Below are 21,665 nucleotides of genomic sequence, written 5' to 3'. Positions count from 1 at the left end.
TGTTTTAAACATCTATTTCCCTTTTCATACTGTGAAGCTTCTGAAGAAGAAAGCCTCTATTTTTCATCTTCATATGCCCAGGGTCTCTAACAATTACCTGAAACCAGTCCTTTGTTGAATAAACAATGAATAATTGACATGTATCTAATTTTCAGTCTTATAGTCACAAGAGGTCATACCTGGAGAAGTCATTTGGACTAATCCAAATTTAATTGAAGTTGAGGCTTAGTTATGATATGAGTTCCGTAAATAAGCAAGAAAGAAACCTAGGAGTAAGGCCTGGATACCATCCGTGGATGGGAGAAAGAAAGCAGTATTGACGATAAAGGAGAAAGGACCATGAGAAGAGAAGAGAGGGCAGGGCCTGACACATAGAAGACAGAGTGACGAGAAGAGTCCAGGGTCAGAGATGGATTTGGAAACATTCGCTGAATGTGACTATAGAGGGATGTCACTTGTACTTTTTAGACAGCAGTTTGTTAATGTGTTTAGAGCAAAAGTTCATTTCAGATACTTAAGGATTTGAGTGGATAGGAATGAGAACCAGTGAATGTGAATTGCTCATCCAAGACTAAGCTGAGATAGGAAGTAAAATAAAAGTTATATATTAAGAGTAGAATTCTAGAAGGGATAGTTATTTGCTTTAATGTTAATTTTTTTTCATTGTTGCCCTTATAAGTGACACTTCATAAAGGAGGTTTAATGTTTAAGTGCTATACGGAAAGTTCCAAGTCTTACCAAATTGACGACTCTCCAGATTTGAGAACCCTAATTGAGGTGGGTGGAGATCTATGGTCTAATAGAAATCATAAAATACTTTCAACAATAGGATTGATATTGAATGATTTTAATATGCTGTGCACGTCTGTTGATGAGAGTACTAGAAGTGAATTGGAAAATTCTAATACAAGGCAATTCAAGATGGTATTATTGGTATATGCATTATAAGTCAATTGTTGGCATAGAAATACATCTATATGCTTTTGAAAAACCCAGAAATTACTGCTCTGAATCAATAGGTAGGCATCCCCTTACTGTGTCAGGTAAGTAGGAGCACACAAATATTTTAAGAAACAGCCTTGCCTACAGTCAGAGAGGCCATCTCCATGAAATGAATAGAGAGCAGCAATTAACAAGATGCTGATTCTATGCCCCTCCCCCAAATTAAGGCCTATGCACAATAGAAGGTAGTTCCCTTAAGAATGGATAGGTTGGCCGGGCGCAGTGACTGACGCCTGTAATCCCAGCACTTTGGGAGGTCGAGGCGGGCGGATCACGAGGTCAGGAGATCGAGACCATCCTGGCTAACACAGTGAAACCCCGTCTCTACTAAAAATACGAAAAATTAGCCGGGCGTGGTGGTGGGCACCTGTAGTCCCAGCTACTTGGGAGGCTGAGGCAGGAGAATGGCGTGAACCTGGGAGGTGGAGCTTGTGGTGAGCTGAGATCGCGCCCCTGCACTCCAGCTTGGGCGACAGAGCGAGACTGTGTTTCAAAAAAAAAAGGATAGGTTATGACCTGGTGAAGAAGAAAGGGAATTTTTAGGGCAAAGTAAAAGCATGGGATGAGAATTGTATATACGGAGAAGAATGTGAAACAAAGGGGAAATTTGAATGTGTTTCAGTATTATAAAAAAGTAAATGATTTTCCAGGGACAGCTTAGTTCCAGAATTGCTTTATCTGTGCATATGCCGGATCAAAAGTAGCTTTTTAAAACCAATTTTAAAAAATTATGAAAGTGATACTTGAACTTTTTTAAAAAAAATTCAAATTTAGTGATGAAGTAAATCTTTGTCTCCTCCCCTAACCGCTGCCTTTACTCGAGAGTAACTTATTAATATTTTTAATATTCTTCTGCAAATGTTAAAGTATATTTCTATATACACATATTTTTATTTTATTTATTTTGAGACAGGGTTTCTCTCTGTCACCTAGGCTGGAGTGCAGTGGCATGATCTCAGCTCACTGTATCTTCCGCCTCCCGGGCTTAAGCAATCCTCCCACTTAGCTGGGATTATAGGTGTGCGCCACCATGCCTGGCAACTTTGTTGTTGTTGTTGTTGTTGTGGAGATGAGATTTCACCACTGTTGGCCAGGCTGGTCTTGAATTCCTGGGCTAATGTGGTACGCCAGCCTTGGCCCCTCAGAGTGTTGGGATTACAGGAGTGAGCTGCTGTGCCTGGCCTATATATACATGTTTTTATAAGCATGTTTCATTTATACTCTTTCTGTCTCCTTTTTTTACACTTTTTTTCTTTTTTTGAGATGGAGTCTTGCTCTGTCGCCCAGGCTGGAGTACAGTGGCACGATCTTGGTTCACTGCAACCTCTACCTCCTGGGTTCAAATGATTCTCCTGCCTCAGCCTCCCTAGTAGCTGGGATAACAGACACCCACCACCGCACCTGGCTAATTTTTGTATTTTTAGTAGAGACGGGGTTTCACCATGTTGGCCAGGCTGGTCTCTGAACTCCTGACGTCAGGTGATCCACCTGCCTCAGCCTCCCAAAGTGCTCAGACTACAGACATGAGCTACTGCACCCAGCCTGCTTTTTTTTTTTTTTTTCTTACATTTAATATATCCTAGAGGTCTTTCCAAATTGTTATATTGATTTCCTTTTTTTAAAAAAAAAAAAAAAGCTATGTGGCGTTCAACTGTATGAATGTATATTTGCTCACCTACATAGAAATCTTATAGACTTGGCATAGCATGTTAACTTTTTACAAAGGTGTATAAATTTTTTATTGTATACAATGTTTTCTACAGGATAATGTATGTGGATGCATTTTTAAATTTCTACTTACATACACATTTCCATGTGCCTCACATTTAGAATGATAAAATCATTGGTTTGAAAAAGACTTTAAAAGTCATCTTGGACATGATGCTTTAATCTCCTTGATAAAATATCTACCACATAGGAGGAATAGTCCTTGTTTGAACTGGGTACTTGCTTGCTATTACCAGAAATAGCCACATCAGCTAAGATGCTTTCAGATGCAAGGAACAGAACGCCTGCCTAAAAGTGGCTTAAACAGCAAGGGCATTTCAGTACCTCACTCATAAGAAGTCCAGAGGTAGGCTGTCATGGGTTTCGGTTAATTTATTAGGTTCATGCAAAAGTAATTGCTGTTTTTGCCATGTTTTTAATGTTTTTAATTAGAACAGCAATTATTTTGCACCAACCTAATAGCATCTCTGAATCACTTAGCTTTCCCTCAGAGTTGCAAGATTATTTTGGTGGTCCAAGAATCATAACCTCATACAGTTGTGTCCAAAGGCAGACAAACAGAATGGCCTTTCTTTCCTACATATCAAGGTGGAGATCCAGTCCCAGAAGCCCCTTGGTGGACCTGCCTTTCCCTCTCATTGGTTAGAATCATGTCACACGCCCAAGAGTTAGTTTCATGGAATTGTGGGAAAGAATATCTCCAGAATATCCAGATTTTATAGTGATAGGTCTTCTTCATAAGGAAGGTTCAGGGGGGTTGGGAGAGATGTAGAACACGTACTGTACAGAGTTGGCTAGAGTAGTCAATTTCCTTTTTGGATAGAGTCAAAATCTGTCTCTTAGTAACTCCACTATTGCTCTTAGTTAAGCTCTGTAACCCATTCCTAAGGAATAAGGACTTCTAATGAAGGAATTGTGTAGAAAACTGTAATGTTTTCCCCATTTTTCTTTTTCTACACTCCTTTGCATGGTCCTTTATGTGCTGTCATAATAGTGAAAAATACAGAAGGTCACTGTTTTCTGTGGCTCAAACTCTTTCCTTGCTTTCACTGGACTGTGCCATAGCTGCACTGCACCATAGCTGCACTGCTTACTTTCTTTTTAGTAATTCATCAAAACCTATCATTGCTCCTTTATTTATTGTCTGTGCTTCCATTTTGTCACCCCAGATACCTGAAATAATAAGCTGATAGAAACAAGTCAGAACTTGTACCAAGTAGTTTTAATTGATTAGAGCTACGAGAACAAGTTGCATCCTTGTATCTTTTTAAGGTGATCACTAGGGATGCTATACATTTTAACAGTAATATGTGTTTTAACTTTCCTTTCCGTTTTCCTTCTTTTTCATCAAACTTTTAAAAGACCTCTGATTTAGAAGGGATGCTAAGTAGATGTTTGATATGGGAGTCTCACTCTCAGTTACATACTAACCTTCATTTCTTTGGGCTTAGTATTTGTGAAGCGGTTGTCATAGTTTGGAAGAAAATATTAAATGGTGTAGAAATAAAAGACCAAGACCTTAGATCCTATGTGTGCCACTGTTTCCTTGACTTCTTAAGGTTTTAGGGATCTTGGAGGGTCCATCTCTGTTGGGGTCTGAGCATCTGTGAATTACAGGATTTTCCTCCTTGTGATTGCATTTGTGTGAAAGGCTCATTGTTCTTTTACCCCCACCCTCCAGAATTCCTATATAAGACCATATGTTTAAGGATACAATTTTTGAATGAAAACTTATAACAACCCAAATGTCCATCAGTGACAGACTGGGATTAAGAAAATGTGGCACATATACACCATGGAATACTATGCAGCCATAAAAAAGGATGAGTTTGTGTCCTTTGTAGGGACATGGATGCAGCTGGAAACCATCATTCTTAGCAAACTATCACAAGAACAGAAAACCAAACACCGCATGTTCTCACTCATAGGTGGGAACTGAACAATGAGATCACTTGGACTCGGGAAGGGGAACATCACACACCAGGGCCTATCATGGGGAGGGGGGAGGGGGGAGGGATTGCATTGGGAGTTATACCTGATGTAAATGACGAGTAGATGGGTGCTGACGAGTTGATGGGTGCAGCACACCAACATGGCACAAGTATACATATGTAACAAACCTGCACGTTATGCACATGTACCCTAGAACTTAAAGTATAATAATAATAATAATAAAAGATAGATCCAATTATTTCATTTCTAGGCGAGACATCAGTGGAGACAGTAGTTTACCAGAACATTTCAGACTTTCTCCCTGATATTGAATGTGTAAAATTATTGACTTTCGAAACTAAATTCCTACTTAATACCTTTATTTTCTTTTTGCACCATCCTTTGGATTTGTTTGCGTCATGTGTGTACATTTCTAGGAATCATGAAATCATGAGCCCTAGGAGGTTTAAAACTAGAACCTCGTCAGTTCAAAATTTGCAAAATACATGAGTCCAGAGAAAAAAGGGGTACTCTGCCCCTCAAATAACATTTTTTTACATGGTGTGTTCCCTTAAAGGTCACAGTATATGGAAAGAACATGGGGTCTGCTACTGAGTAAAAAAGAGGTACCAAGCAAGATTTTCAGATCCTTGAATAAATGGCTGTCTATTCTCCAGCTCTACCTTCTTTCCTGCATGTCATATGGAACTAGCCTATGTGTTATGACTGGCTATTATAATGGTCTGTGAAAGTCTCTACCTTTTGTTTCTAGAACACGTGGGTCTTTTACACATTGTTCCTAACTTGCGTATTGGTGGGGAAGCAGAATATCCAAACTGACAGGTAATCCGACTTCTTGGCTAAGCCACACGAAATACTGTTTGGTCCCTCAACTATTTGATTATTTTCTTCCTTGTTCTTTAATTTCCTGGGAATGTGGAAGAAATCTCACGACCTGTTTCTCAGTGCCTGAAAGGACAAAGTCTTTTTGGAAAAATGCCTTCTTAAAAATTTGCTTTTTATGTTCAATTCTCTTCCACGATAGTGCCCAAATAATTGTAGAAGGGATTTGGGATTTTTGCCTATTTTACATGCTCAAAAGTGGGAAATATTCTAAAAGTTTTGTGAATTTTGTTTATAGAGAACACTTTTTATCTGTTCATAAAGGCAATGGTGAACTATTCCATTAGTACCTACTTGGAGAAATGTGGCAGGGCTTAGCGACCTTGTAAATGATAGGTTTGGATCCATTATGAAGACTAAGAGTCTTATACTTCTATAAACGTCAGTTTAAAAAAGAGGGTAAATGGGGCAAGTGCGGTGGCTCATGCCTGTAATCTCAGCACTTTGGGAGGCCAAGGTAGGCAGATCACTTGAGGTCAGGAATTCGAGACCAGCCTGGCCAACATGGTGAAACCCGTCTTTACTAAAAATACAAAAATTAGCCAAGCATGGTGGTGTGCACCTGTAGTCCCAGCTATTTGGGAGGCTGAGGCAGGAGAATCCGTTGAACCCGGGCGGGGGAGGTTGCAGTGAGCTGAAATCGTGCCACTGCACTCCAGCCTGGGCAACACAGTGAGACTGTGGTTCCAAATACATTATATAAATAAAAGGGCAAATGAAGGTGAGAAAGACTCAAACGTGAATCGGGCAGACCATCACATTTTCTTTCTTTACACTTTAGAAGTTCATCTGGACCCCTACCGAACATGGTGTCCTGTTGCAGACTGTCAGACAGTGTGCCCTGTTGCATCGAGTGACCCAGGACAGCCTGTGCTGGTGGAATGCCCTTCTTGCCACCTGAAATTCTGCTCGTGTTGCAAGGATGCTTGGCATGCAGAGGTCTCCTGTAGAGACAATCAGCCTGTTGTCCTGCCAACAGAGCACAGGTAAGAAAGGAAACTTTGTCTTTGGGATTATTCACTAGTTTTCTTAGAAACTCAACATACGTTACATGTAGAAGGAATTACGTTGTGATGGCGTTTAGAGATTGGTTGTTTTCTTGCAGAACTTCCCGTAGAAGTGTCTCAGAATTGGTAAGTTGCCAATACAAAAGCATTTCTAGTTGTTCGCCCCAGAGGAATCTTCCAGATATTGCTGGAATTAAAGTTTGTATGAGTTTTGCTTTCTCTTTAGGTAGCAAGGCACTGTGGTCTACTGGTTCTCAGTAGGAAATCGTGACTTGTCCCAGCCATTTGCTCAGATGCCGTATCTGCCTGTATTGGGATATATTATTCTTGTTGCTTGCAAAATGAGACAGAAATTTTCTTAGCTGACTAAATTGCCAGCTCATGATGTGTGACAGTCATATTAGAAAGAATGCAGGAATAGAAACAATGGTCCTAAATTATTTCAGCACATAGAAAGGAGGGTTCTCTCGTGATACTTTATGCTCTGTAAAGGTTGAGATTTTGTTGTGATAGGAAGCAATTAAATCTGTACCTTTTTAGTACAGTGGGGTTTTTGTTTTGTTTTGTTTTGTTTTGTTTTGTTTTGTTTTTGAGACAGAGTCTTGCTCTGTTGCCTAGGCTGGAGGGCAGTGGCATGATCTTGGCTCACTGCAACCACCGCCTCCTGAGTCCAAGCGATTCTCCTGCCTCAGCCTCCCGATTAGCTGGGGTTACAGGCACTTGCCACCATGCCTGGCTAATTTTTGTATTTTTAGTAGAGATGGGGTTTCACCATATTGGCCAGGCTGGTCTTGAAATGCTGACCTCAAGTGATCCACCCACCTACGCCTCCCAGAGTGCTGGGATTACAGACATAAGCCACTGCACTTGGACGATACAGAGGGTTTTTATGGCAGCAGCAGTGCCCAGAGTGAGAGACCTCTGTATTTCATTCCTGCTTTGCTTGAGGCTATAGTTGTTCTGCATCAGCAAGAACAAAATACCAGTGTTGTAACCCCACTGGCTTAATCACACAGTGCACCCAGAATGTGTAGAACCAGGCTTCAGGAATAGTAATGCTACCTGGCTACGATGCTGTGCTTGAATGTCAGAACACACAAATGGAGAGGAATAAAAGAGCTAATACACGTGGCACGCATGTGCCCTCTCAGCCAGATTTAAACCAGTGTTGCCTACATTTTCGTGGCCGTAGCAGGAAGCTCCGCGGGTATCACAGGGCAATGTAAAGAACTCAGAGGATAGGAGGGTTTGCATTCTGACATTGTCACTTAGCAGCTGTGTGTCTCATAGAAGTCACTCAGCCTCTGTGAGTCTGTTTCCTTATCTGAAAATAAGGGAATTAAGATACAAGTTGAGCGTCCCCTATCCAAAATACTTGGGGTAAGAAGTGTTTCAGATCTCAGTTTTTTCAGATTTTGAAATACTTTCATTATAGGTTTATTGGTTGAGCATCCTTACTCTGAATATCAGAAGTCAGAAAGGCTCCAATGAGCATTTCCTTTCCTTTGTCATGTCGGCACTCAAAAAGTTTCAAATTTTGGAGCATTTTGGATTTCAAATTTTGGACTAGGGATGCTCAACCTGTAATAACTGTCTTGTAACAATATGAGGTTATTGTTCATATGAAATCTGATAATAGATTTGACAACACTCTGTGAATTGGCTATGTCTGTGTGCTGGGTGGTAGTTTTGATGGGCAGTAGCTAAAGTGTTACCTGGTGCTATCGCTCACCTATCCGTCTCTCCCACTCCAATTCCTATTGCTTATTTTCTGTGCCCCTTGGGGCTGTGAGCCTGTATTGGTCTATTCGTCTGTTTGGAGAAGGTCTTTTGAAAGTATTGGACATTATTTTAAAGTGTCGATATTTGAGACCCCCTTCTCCATTTGTCTAATGAACAGACCATTAGATTATATACGCCCAGTTTGACCCTAACCTAGTTTCTCTGCTGTGTAGCCAACTCCTTGCTGTTCTTATTTAGGCAATGCATGCTTAGGGAATGAAATATTAATTTGACAAAATAGTGAGTTAAATCAGTGGTGGAAACTGTAATTATATAATTCACAGAAAGCCAAAATAAATATTCTTTCTTGTATGAGTTGTCTGTACATCTAATGATGTTTTTGCCCACACCCTGTCTTTTGGAAGTGAATTAAGCATGGATAACTATGAGTTCATTATCTAACCATCAGGAGCCCTGGGAATTCAACTGATGACCATTTCTCATCCATTTTGTTTCTAGAGCCCTCTTTGGGACAGATGCAGAAGCCCCCATTAAGCAATGCCCAGTTTGCCGGGTTTATATCGAACGCAATGAAGGCTGCGCTCAGATGATGTGCAAAAACTGCAAGCATACATTTTGCTGGTACTGCCTCCAGAACTTGGATGTAAGTGCCACCTAGGTTTGTTGTATGGTTTTTTGTATACTGTATCTGCACCACAGCCGATATCCTACAGATTTTCCTTTAAAATATTGAGATGATTTTTGTCCTGCAAAAGGAATTTATTTTTCTTAATGAGACTTCCTAAGTCTGCTACTTTAGATATCTAAAAACATCTTTTTGATGACCTTACATATGCCACCTTGGTGTTAAAGGCAAGCTTTTGTTTTAGGGGCATTTCTTGCTATTTGGACATTGTCTCTATTATGTAAAGGACTATTAATGTCTTCATTTTATATTGCTGTTGTAACTAATTAGCACATACTTAGTGGCTTAAAATACCACACACAAAAAAAATTATCCCACAGTTTTTCACTTTGGAAGTCTGATATAGGTCTTGCTGGATTAAAATCAAGGTGTCAGCTGGGCTGCATTTCTTTCTGGAGGCTCTAAGGGAGAATCTGTTTTCTTGCCTTAGAGGCTGTCTGCTTTCCTTAGCTTGTGGCCTCTTCCTCCATCTTCAAAGCCAGCAACATCAGATCTCTCACTCCCTTCTTTCTTAGTCATTGCTCCCTCTGACCACAGCTGGGAAAGGTTCTCTGCCTAAAGGACCAATGTGATGAGATTGGGCCCATCAGGATAATGTAGGATAATCTCCTTTATCTCAGGGTTCTTAATTTAATCGTACTTGCAGAATCCCTCTTGTCATATAGGGTAACACATTCACAGATTCTGGGGATTAGGCCATGATATCTTTGGGAGGTAGTTATTCTGCCTACCACTATTAGGTTTTTTTCTTCTTTTTGAATTTAAAGGAAAATGGTTCAAATCAATGGTGTCTCTTAACTCTCTTCTCTCCCTCATGCTCTCTCTCTCTCTCTCTCTCTCTCTCTTCTCTCCCTCATGCACGTGCTCTCTCTCTGTCTCTCTCTCTTCTTTTGTTCATGGGCATGCAGCATTATCACTACTGTTTTGACAGTGTTCCCTTCCCAGATCAAGGGGCGTGGCTTAATTTTTTCTCACCATTCATGAATCAAGTCTTCTCACATTCAGGTGCAGTTTTATTCAGCCCTGTGCCAAGGCTAATGGTAACTTCAGAGTTAAAAATGCAGTGTGAAGGGTTAGTGAGTTGGTCTTACTTCACTTCTGGTCTTTTAAAGTTTGGGGTAGCATAAGTTGTTTGTAGATAACACTCTGTTTTGGCAATTTGGACCTCTGAAATATGTCCGTATCAGTGTAAGCCCTCAGTTACCATTGAGTTGCTATTCTTTTCTCACTCTTTGTTTTGATTGCTTGATTTGCTTTAATCCAACAAGTGATTTGTGTAGTGCTTTAGTTCAGACAAGCTTAGTGAGTAGTGAGTGTGCAGTTAGCATGTAATGTCTGCTGGCCATCACCTGCTTGATTTTTAACTGAAAACTCGATATGTTGTTTAAGATGACATGTATGAATAATAATAATAACCTCCATCTTAGTGATTTAAGAAGAGGTATGAACTGGGGGGGGGAGAAAATGGACATTTTAGACTCTAGAAGTTCAGCAGCTCAGGTTGGAAGATATATTTTCCATTTAGAAATTGATTTGTCATAGGCCCTTGAGTTACAATTTTGTTTGATATTTAAGACCTAGCACGCACCTAAATGAGTGATATTCTGGATGAGGATTTAATTGACTGTATATTACACATGCATTACAAGTGAAAAACAGTTTTTTTTTTGTTTGTTTTCCTTCAGGTTTCACCAGATTATTAATTGGGTTCATATCCACAAGGAGGCCGAGCCCATGAGGTTCTCTTTAGGAGGCCAGAGTATAAGGGAACAATTATGTGCACCAGATCTCCATCCTTTGGCTGAAATGTGTTTGGGGGATGGTGTTACAAAGAACATGCTGTTCTGTCTCTTGTGCTGTTCTGGTTCTGGAGATAAAATGGTGCAGATGTTAAATGGCTGAATACACATACTTCAAATGTTGAAGCATCTTTTTTCTGGTGACTGTTTTCTAAGATCTCATTTTCAGTTTTAGCCAGGGGCATTGGATTGTTGGTAATTATGTTTTTCTCTACGCAAGTGGAGTTCTACATCAGATGATGTTGTGGATCTCTGTTTATAGAAAAGTGGGAGAGCCTGGGACCAGGACAGGGGTGACTGTCTAAAATCCAGGCCTGAGACCGACACGAAACAGGAATTTTGAGTGTTGTTGGAGTTGAGCTTGTTCCTGCCTTGATTCTCACCCCTGTAGTTTCAGAGGATGAGTTATGCTTAATTGTCTGCTTTAGAATTCTATTCCTGTCCATAGCCTTAGAGACTTGAGCTGTTCAGTTATCTCTTTCCTCTCCTGTGGTTTCAATTTCCACTCTACACTCTCTCAGCATATCCATGCATTCGACTGTGTCACATTTAAACGTTAACACAAGTAAACGTTTTTCTTAAAGCCTGCATCTTTTCCTTACTACCCCTCTATTTATCTTTCCTTTAGAAGCCAAGCTTCAAAAAAAGCCTAATCACCTCTTGCTACTGACATTACTTACCTTCCAAACACTGCAATGTGCGCGGATGGCCATGTAGTCATACCCCGACTGTACCCCTTTCCCAGATTTTGAGTGATTTCTTACTGGCAGAATCCAATAATACTTGTTCTTAGTGTACCTAGATTCTCTGCTGCATTTAACATCTTGACCACATCCATTTCAGTGATACTACCTCTGTTGGTTTCTCTTCTACCTTTCTGGTCATATCCCAGTTCCCTTTCTAGCCTCTTCTTTGACCCAGTCTTAAATGCCTGTGTTCAGCAGCCTCTTTGCTTCTCAGTTTAGCCCTCTTCCTAGTTAATCTCAGTCTCTTCTATGGTTTCTTCTGTCCCACGTACACTGATGCCCAATTGAGACCCCTTTCTCCATTTGTCTAATGAACAGACTATTAGATAGATTATCTACACCTAATTTGGACCCTGAGCTAATTTCTCTGCTGAGGTTCAAGTTTTGTTTTTGTTTTTGTTTTTTCAGTGTAGTTCTATATGATGAACTTTTTTTTTTTTTTTTTTTTTGAGACAGAGTCTCACTCTGTCCCCCGGCTGGAGTGCAGTGGCGCGATCTCGGCTCACTGCAAGCTCCGCCTCCCGGGTTCCTGCCATTCTCCTGCCTCAGCCTCCCAAGTAGCTGGGACTACAGGCGCCCGCCACCACGCCCGGCTAATTTTTTTGTATTTTTTGTAGAGACGGGGTTTCACCGTGGTCTCGATCTCCTGACCTTGTGATCCGCCCGCCTTGGCCTCCCAAAGTGCTGGGATTACAGGCGTGAGCCACCGCGCCCGGCCCATGATGAACTTTTTGAACAGCCCTGCTTGGATGTCTCAACCATCTCTCAAGTTCAACATGTCCAAACTTACCTTCCCAACAAACTCCATCTCTGTGTTGTCACTTCTCTCAATAAAGCCACTGCCTTCTTTCAACCCACCCACTTTCCCTTCTCTGTGATTGCTTCTCCTTGTTTCTCTCTAGTTACTTTCTTAATATCTTAGGACTGTAACTTCCTCTTCTCCATCCGTCCTCAGTCACTGGTGTGTTCTCTCTCCTGGTTTGCCACGCCAGCCTTTCAGCTACCTTGTTCCTGGTCTTCCCATTCCACTGGACCTCTGCCAGAGCCGCCTTGCTAAGATAAGTAGTCAGGTCATTACTACTCTTTTTTCTTTTTTTTCTTTCTTAAAATTAATTGAGATTCTTATTGATTATGATCTGTTTTCACTTGGTGATTTACATAACTACCAAGATAAAGATTATGGGCTTGGAATTCTAGAGGGAGTCACTGATATCACCAGAGAAAAACTTTGCCTTCCATTTGGTGATCTGATGTGGTTTGTATTCATTTCTCAATTTAAAACTGCATATTTACTGAAACCAATCTTTTTATTTTTCAGAATGACATTTTCCTCAGACATTATGACAAAGGGCCATGCAGGAATAAACTTGGCCACTCAAGAGCGTCAGTGATGTGGAACCGAACACAGGTACCCTGACCTTACAGGGAGCGTGACATAAACCAAAACCGTGATGGCTTAAAGAGCCCCCCTCTTCCTCTTCCCTGCACTGTTCCCTCCTGGGAGGTCCCATCTCAGCCTGGGAGCTTCTGGAGAGTGCCAGGGCAGGACTAGGGAAAAGTAATGGGGTAACTACCTAAAGTTAATTCATGAGCACGGTCTCCTTAAGGACAAGTGGAGGAGCAGGGGCACCAGAGCTGCCAGGCAATCAACAGTGACATGCAGAATGCAGGCAGATATTCTTTCCTCTTGAGAAACAGTGGAATGACTTTCCTAAAGCCCTTTAAGGCATATTACCTTTCAAAGGTAGTGTATTAGTCTGTTCTCACACTACTAATAAAGACATACCTGAGACTAAGCTAGTTATTAAGGAAAGGGGTTTAATGGACTCACAATTCCACATGGCTGGGGAGGCCTCACAGTCACGGCAGAAGGCAGAGGAGGAGCAAAGTCACATCGTAAATGGCGGCAGGTGAGAGAGCTTGTGCAGGGGAACTCCCATTTATAAAACCATCACGTCTCATGAAACTTATTCACTACCACAAGAACAGTATGGGGGAAACCACCCCCATGATTCAATTACCTCCACCTGGCCCTGCCCTTGACACATGGGGATTATTGCAATTCAAGATGAGATTTGGGTGGGGACACAGCCAAACCATATCAGGCAGTGCTCTGAAACCCTGTGAGCCCTTCCTGGGGCTTAGATCCCTCTGTACATGCCATTGTGTGTTTATGTGGCAGGTTCAAAAGGAGTCATGGTTTATTTTTAATAGTGTTTTATATTTATTAAAGGTCGTGTTCCTTTGGATGGAGTCAGTGCTAATATCCTAGTAATCATTAACATCCCCATGAGCTAGTTGAGGAAATTCAGGTAGAGAGAGCACCAACACTGATAATTCATGACTATCCTGAGCTTGCGACAGCTTGAGTTGGCATTTGGATGGTTTCCATCCTTGATGTGGTCCTTTGTATCTCTCTGGCTTCTCTCCAATTCAGATCAATCCTGGGCACTAGCTGAAAGATCCCAGAAATGTAACTGTTCTATGTGCCTGAGATGATGTCTTGTTCAGGCTGCTATAACAAATGACCATAGACTGGGAGGCTTAAAGAACAGAAATTTACTTCTCATAGTTCTGGAGGCTGAGAAGTCTGAGGTTCAGGTGACAGCATGGTCATGTCCTAGCAAGGGCTCTCTTCCTGGTTTGAAGATGGCCATTTTTTTTTGCTGTGTCTTCACATGGCACAGAGCCTAGAGAAAGGAAGCAAGCTCTCTGGCATGTGTTCTCGTAAGAGCACCAATCCCATCATGAGGGCCCTGCCTTCATAAACCAACTAGCTTATAAAGGCCTCGTCTCCAAATACCATCACATCGGGAATTTAAGGTTTCAACATATGAGCTTCAGGGGGACACAAACATTTGGCCCACAGCAGATAGTATAGTTGGAATAAGTATACATATTGAAAGACTTAATTGCTGAAATATGCTTTTCTTTGAAATTTCCAGGTGGTGGGGATTCTCGTAGGCTTGGGCATCATTGCCTTGGTTACTTCACCCTTGTTACTCCTGGCCTCCCCATGTATAATCTGTTGTGTCTGCAAGTCCTGTCGGGGCAAGAAGAAAAAGCATGACCCGTCCACAACCTAAAGATCTCTGTGTTCGTTTGCCCCAGATGTGTGAGTTACGTGAGATGGCACAGTGATGAAGCCCCATTTAGTGACCTTGCCTCCTTCTCCTTGCCAACTTTGAAAGTGCCTCTGTGTCCAGACTTTGAACTTGCCTGCCCGCCTTCAGCATCAGGAAAGGCCAAGTCCTGGGTGTGAGCGTTCCTGTGTAACAAGAACTGGGCTCAACAGTCCAGCTGTGTCTATGGAGCATGTCAGGAGCTTTGGGGTTGCTTGAGATGAATGCACATACCATTTTATCTTCCAAAGGATCTCACTGGACTGTTCAACTTCCAGCCAAATTCACGGAGCTTGAGGGAACATTTGATATAACAAGTGTGTTGTCATGGTTGGCAACATACAAGATAACCAAGAAGCCAGAGCCTGTTCTGTGTTGATTTGACTACCACGAGAAACACAGGGGAAACCTGATGAGGAGAAGGATAAGACTGTGTGACGAGAAATCCTCATAGGAGCTGTAAAGCAGGCTGCTGATCTCAGCAGTTGATATGGTGGTTGTGCCTCTGCTGGCTACTGGGTGTGCTGTCCCCAGTGTTCCCGCTGTGATTTGGCAGAAACACAATAGGTTTCTCTGTGTGATCTCAGCTTCAAGCAGGAGAAACTGCTGTGCAGAGGGAGTTGCCCCTTCCCAGTAAAAGAGTTGCAGCCTGTTAAACAATATGTTCTAATTTAGTGTCTCTCCCTTGGCAAATATAAGTTTTCTAAGTTGGCCAACTTGTCTCTTACAGCCGGTAGCTGTGATCTACAAAATTGCTTCATATGAAATACGGGTAGAGTGGTAGAGTTTCAAAACTTCCGTCATAGATAACTGGGACCTTTCTCAGGATCTGTGTTCACATACCCAGTAGATTTGGAATCGGGCCTAAGAGTACACATGGAGAGTAAATATTAAAGTGTATATTATGTACATCTAGAATCCATGTGACTTGCAGCCTGCCTGTAATTTCTATCCATTGAGCATGCATGGATACACCCAATAGTACACACAAAATAAATGTTTACTTAAGAGCCATTCTATCCTTCTGTGACTGAAATGGTTTATTGTAAATCTGCCTAAAGATTTTTTGCATATTATATATGTGAATTTTGGTTGTAAGTTCATAACTTACCCAAGGGTATAGACTCATAACTCTTTTAAAACAGTACTTAGTACAATATCCTGCCATCTCTGTTTGTAAAAACACTAATTGATAACCGAGTCATTTACATATTTTCAAACACAGAGCAGCTCTTTTCTCAGCATAATTTATTATTGCTGTTTCAGCATCTGTTAGGACAGTCTGAATACTTTGTTACAAGGCACTGATAAAACAGCAACAAAAACATGTAAGAAATAAAACAGAAATGCTTTATATACTTTAGTTTAAATTTATATATCACCTCATTGTGACTTATTTTTTCCATTATACCATTAGTCAGATTTGAATAACGAGGTTTTGAAAGGATAAAACCTTTTCTCCAATGACAGGATTATATAATTGCTATTGACAGTGTAGCCTGGTGCTTCATGAGACCTATGCTAAATGTTACTGTAGAGTTCTTGAAGCCAGGTACCATATCAGGAACTATTCAGGATCTATATTTTCTGAGGTAACTGGGTAATAGAATATCAAATTGCTGCTATCTTGGACCTATTATTAAAGGATGATGCTTTGCCTATGTAATAGGATATATCCTAAGTGGGGATGTGTATATTTAAGGAACTTTAATTCACGTGTATATATTGATATCTGATGTATGTGTAGTACATCAATTGGTCATGTACATTTTAATTTACACATTGTATAGAACATAGATGAGAACTCTGGGAAAACCTGGGAATGGCAACCAACCAAAATCCTTTTTAATCATCTATTAGAAATTTCTTAATATTGTGTCTTTTTCTTTTGAAACTCTAAATATTTCAGAGAAAAAAAACACTGTCTTCTATCAGTGTAGTTCATGTTAGTATAATTATAGATTTACATATATTTGAACAGTTCATTTGCTTTGTTTTACACATAGCCTACTGCCTCATTATAGGTAAAAGGCATTTATAACTGCTCAGGGGAACTCAACTGAAACTGAATTTTTGTAACAAGAATGTTAATAGTGGCGATGTCCTCTGTCAGTAAACTCTTTAAGCTTGGTGCCACAAAGAGTCTTTTAAATGGGGGCTGATTTCAAGTAACATAAAATACTGTGTTACCAGAGGAAGAGGTCCCAAATTTGGAGTTAAGATGGAAGAAAATATATATGCTATTTCCTTGGAAAATTGAAGGAATTTGCCGCCTTACAGAGATCGGATCACCGAATTAGCTGCTTATTTTTTTTTTGGCCAGGGCTACGGAGTGGGGGTTGTTTGTCAAACTGATTTTCAATAACTGGATTTAATTTTTTTTAACGTTGAAAAGTGCCTGAAAAATGGTAAATTCTTAAATGTGTGAGATTGTCAGAATCAACAAAACTAGGTTGGTTAAACATATCTGGTGCATCAAAGGGCATGATGCAAACCAATCTAGAGACTGTTTATAGAGAAGACAGCTGGCAACTTTTTGTTTTTTTGGACAGGGTCTCCCTTTGTCACCCAGGCTGGAGTGCAGTGGCATGATCATGGTTCACAGAACCCCTACCTCCTGGGCTCAAGCATTCCTCCCACCTTAGCCTCCTGAGCAGCTGGGACTACAGGCACACACCACCACACCTGGCTAAGTTTTGTATTTTTTGTAGAGATGGAGTTTCTCTGTGTTGCCCAGGCTTGTCTCAAACTCATGGGCTTAAGCGATCCACCCACCTTGGCCTCCCAAAGTGTTGGGATTACAGGTGTGTGTCACTGTGCCTGACAGCTGACAATTTTAACTGGCAACTTTGATAACAGAGGCTGCTATTCTTGTTTTAGATAATTGGCCAGTGACAGAGTTTACTCTTGCCTCCTTTCTCAGTCTGCCAGCTTTGTCCTTTCTGAATGATTCTCTTTCTGTATTAGGGATATTTGGATTCTCTGCTATGGCAGGAATCTTTTTGTGTTTGGAGTGTAGTCCATTTGCAATAGATATAAAAAATCCATCCCCAAATTGTAACCTGGATGTAATAGTCCAGCATCCAGAAATCCTATGGAATGTATTAGCACAACATCTTACCATTGTCCCATCTAGGAAATATTTTCTTGTTATGAAGTAGGGAAGTGAGGAGGAAAGCCATGCAGAAGCAAATGTTAGAATCTTAGGCATCCTATTTGTTCATGCTGTGGGTATTTGCTTTGGACTTGGAGTCTGTACTTTGAAAGAGGCCTTTGAAAAACAAATAATTCAGTGTGAATTTTCTAGTAGCGTGCTTCATGAAAATATTACTTATCCAGGTTTGCAAATGTACATGTTCATTTGAATGTAAATCACCGTTTCTTGGAACCCCACGTTTTTTCTTAAAAATTATTCTGAATCTAAGTATGTATTACTTTAGCCTTCCCTACACAGTACTTATAAAAGACTTTTCTTTCTGTTCATGGATGGATGCCTTTATGTGATATAGAGTCATGTGTGTATGTGTAGCTTTAAGGGCAATTTCAGAAATGCATTAGATGAATGACATTTTATAAAGCGATCACAATTGATATATACAGGCTATTATGTCTCGTGTCATGATCTGGGAAGTTTTATGTATTTTTAAAAATTGCTATTGTGTTATATTTTTCCAATTTTTGGAGAAGAAAATAGGCTCTCTAGCCACAATAAATGTGAGCAGGAAATCAATTGTGTTAACCTTTGTTGTGCTGCACAATTCTAAGCATGTTCAATTTTATCCTCTAAGAACCAACCAAGTCACTGTTAAATCCTAGGTTCTGAATTTACAAAATGTACCAGAATTTGCAATACCATCTATGGAAATAACTCTTGCTACTTTACTTCTTAAAAGAAATGGGGCCAGGTGGGTGTGGTAGCTCACACCTGTAATCCCAGCACTTTGGGAGGCCAAAGTGGGCAGATCACCTGAGGTCAGGAGTTCGAGACCTGCCTGGCCAACATGGTAAAACCCCATTGCTACTAAAAACACACAAAAATTAGAACCCTGTCTCTACTAAAAATACAAAAAAATTAGCTGGGCGTGGTGGCGCATGCCTGTAATCCCAGCTACTTGGGAAGCTGAGGCAGGAGAACTGCTTGAACCTGGGAGGTGGAGGTTGCGGTGAGCCAAGATTGTGCCATTGCACTCCAGCCTGGGCAGCAAGAGCGAAACTCCGTCTCAAAAAAAACAAAAAAAACAAAAAAAAAGGTGGGGCGGGGGTAAATGTAATGTCTTTGTTACACACTTTCTTCTTTGTAGGTGTGGTAGTTCACACTGCCCGTGCACAGGAATTGATCATTATCCAGAGAAATAACGAATAATACAGATCTTTGATCATTCTAATAAAAAATGCTGCCAAGTGTCAAAGCCGTTTGTTCTGTAAAATGAAGTTTGGACTAAATGCTAAGGTCAGTTCTAACCTTCCAAAAGGGTAGAGGAATGTGTTTCCTTGTTACGATTTTTTAACAAAGGATTTAGAGTGTTAAGGTCATTTCCATTTGAATTAGTATTCAAGGCAGGCCTTAAGTTGGGCGCCAAAGATTACTTAACAACTAGAGCTTGTGTTTCTACAAAACCGAAAGCTCACTCTCCTGTACTGGTGTAGAAGCCTTTTTATTGAAGGCGAGATGCTTCTAAAATGGTACCTGCATACAAAGCTTTACAATTGACGTACAATTCAAATTTCATTTTCTAATCATTCAGTTTTGAGGAAATCAATAAGATCATTTAAAAACACTTTTGGGTTGTGGTTTCTTAATTTTCTTAATCATCTCCTAGAATGTCAACATTATTTCATTTTGAAAGTGTGCTTATTGTTTGCTAAACTTGAATTTGCATTCCCAAAGAAATATTGAATGAACCATTTTATATAGCAGTGATTTTAATCAGTGCCCTAACCAGGAAACTCATTGCAATGTAAATTATGAATCTGGTGATTTGGAGGAGAATAATAATTAGGTTTTTCTGTAATTCAATTATTTTCATTTGTTAGATAATAAATCTAGTTTTCTTTAGACCCTAAAGATAATGCCCAACTCTGTGAGAAAAAGGAAACAAATCTGCTTAAATGTGTTCATAGCAATTATAATGTTTTATTTGTATATTTTTATGTAAACTAAAGAACTTTTGAGAACAATCCTTTGAGATAAATGGAGCAGATTAGATCCATTTTATGGAGAAAGCAATGTTTTGTATTCATGTCTTGCTAAGAGTCATAATGATGAGTGACAGCAGGGAAAAGAATGCACTAGGACTTGAAAGTTCTATAATGCTCTTTCATTAGTAATTTTGAGTCTTTCACTCCCAAATCTGTGAGTCCCAAGAGAACGTAGTACCCTCTCATTTATCTGTATCAGTGGAGATGTACGTAAGAACATATTATTTCAAATCATCACTTAGAGGCTGTGTTTTGGTGGGTACCCCTGAGATCCCCTCACCTCACTCCTTTAGGTTTGGCTAGAGAAGGACAGGAGGTGGAAGGTAATTAGAAAGATAACACAGTGGTCTGCATCTGACTTGCTAATATTGGAAGCAGAATTATAGCTGAATCTATATACTCACCCCAAATGCCCCAGTGCTTGCCTCTCCTCTACAAAGTACATTCTCAGAAGTTCCAATCAAGACTCAAAGGGACTGTTAACTCAGATCTAACTCCTTTCTTCTTAACATTACTAATTTGTACTCAAATGTATATTTGTAGCCTACCATTAAATAAATCAATTGGCAGTTTCAGAAGCTAGAAAGGGGACTCCAAATAATGAACTTAATTTCTCATCCATAAAGAAGTCCTTTCAATCCCATTTTCTGCCTTTATGATTTGCGATTTTTGTCAGTGCTGTATTTGCCCTCAGTTTTGCTTTTAAGATGTTAAATATGGAATTCAGGCTTTGGATGAGAAGGAAATTAAGTCGAATGTTGGTCGTTTTATCTTGTAGTTCCTTAAGGACCTGACATGATTCAAGAAGATCTGTTTTCTTTTGTGGGGAGTGGAGGGATGGTTAACATCAATAGCACTGAACACATTCAGATAAAATGAACGTGAAGGTATTTTTGAGACAAGTTATGGGACTTCTGATTATTGATCAGCTTTGACCTGCGTTTTGAAGACAAGCCAATTCATTTTAAAACAAGTTCAGAGATCCACGTACCACCCTGCGTGGTGTGTCCTGAATTCCAGCCTGGCCCTGGGACTTTGGCACCACCAGGGCATGTGAACAGGGTGCTGGGAGAGGGCTGGCAAACCTGGTGCCACCGTGGCCACAGAACAAGTGCGCAGCGTCCTCTGTCCTCCCGGCCCTCTGCCAATCCAGGTGGTGTGCGGTTGGAGGCAGACACCCAGCTGGCAATAAGATGGCTTCAGCTCTAGGCCTGGCTGTGTTCTTGACTGGTGGTATGGTCTGGGGCCAGCCCTTTATTGTATAGTGTCATTTCATCCCTATCTCAGGTCAGGCTTAGGTGGATCCAATAAAATCCCGAATGTCAAAGTGCTTCTAAGTGTTGGTTGTTAGGGGGGTGTGAGGAGAGCGAGCCACTGAGTTAGGTGTGCTTGCAGCCGTTAAGTGTAGTTGATCCGTTTTTTGTTTGTTTGTTTGTTTTGAGACGGTCTCTCTCTGTCGCCCAGGCTGGAGTGCAGTGGTGCTATCTGTGCTCACTGCAAACTCCGCCTCCTGGGTTCAAGCAATTCTTCTGCCTCAGCATCCCGAGTAGCTGGGACTACAGGCATGTGCCACCACACCCAGCTAATTTTTGTATTTTTAGTAGAGACAGGGCTTCACCATGTTGGCCAGGCTGGTCTTGAACTGCTGGCCCCAAGTGATTCATCTGCCTCGGCCTCCCAAAGTGCTGAAATTACAGGCATGAGCCACTGTGCCCTGCCGAGGCAATCAGTTTTTAGCCAGTCATTGTTCTGAGAGGAGAAAAGGGGACACAGTTGGGGCAGGAGGAGGGTAGTCCTGA

At 40.8% G+C, this 21,665-nt stretch overlaps 1 protein-coding gene across 3 annotated transcripts in view; it reads left to right on the top strand.

Annotated features, from left to right (window-relative positions):
- Positions 1-18,397, top strand: part of LOC105482500 (ring finger protein 144B) — a 198,764-nt gene extending 180,367 nt beyond the window's left edge. For all 3 annotated transcript variants that reach the window (XM_011742644.3, XM_011742640.3, XM_011742641.3), the window contains exons 5-8: positions 6,347-6,551; positions 8,814-8,958; positions 12,864-12,953; positions 14,491-18,397. In XM_011742644.3, coding sequence (XP_011740946.1) covers positions 6,347-6,551; positions 8,814-8,958; positions 12,864-12,953; positions 14,491-14,631 — 581 coding nt within the window. In that variant the 3' untranslated portion in view covers positions 14,632-18,397. The remainder of the gene's footprint in view (positions 1-6,346; positions 6,552-8,813; positions 8,959-12,863; positions 12,954-14,490) is intronic.
- Positions 18,398-21,665: the final 3,268 nt, after the last annotated feature.

The sequence above is a fragment of the Macaca nemestrina genome, chromosome 5, assembly GCF_043159975.1.
Source record: "Macaca nemestrina isolate mMacNem1 chromosome 5, mMacNem.hap1, whole genome shotgun sequence".
In the NCBI taxonomy this organism is placed as follows: Eukaryota; Metazoa; Chordata; class Mammalia; order Primates; family Cercopithecidae; genus Macaca; species Macaca nemestrina.
This window is presented reverse-complemented; position numbering and strand designations above follow the sequence as displayed.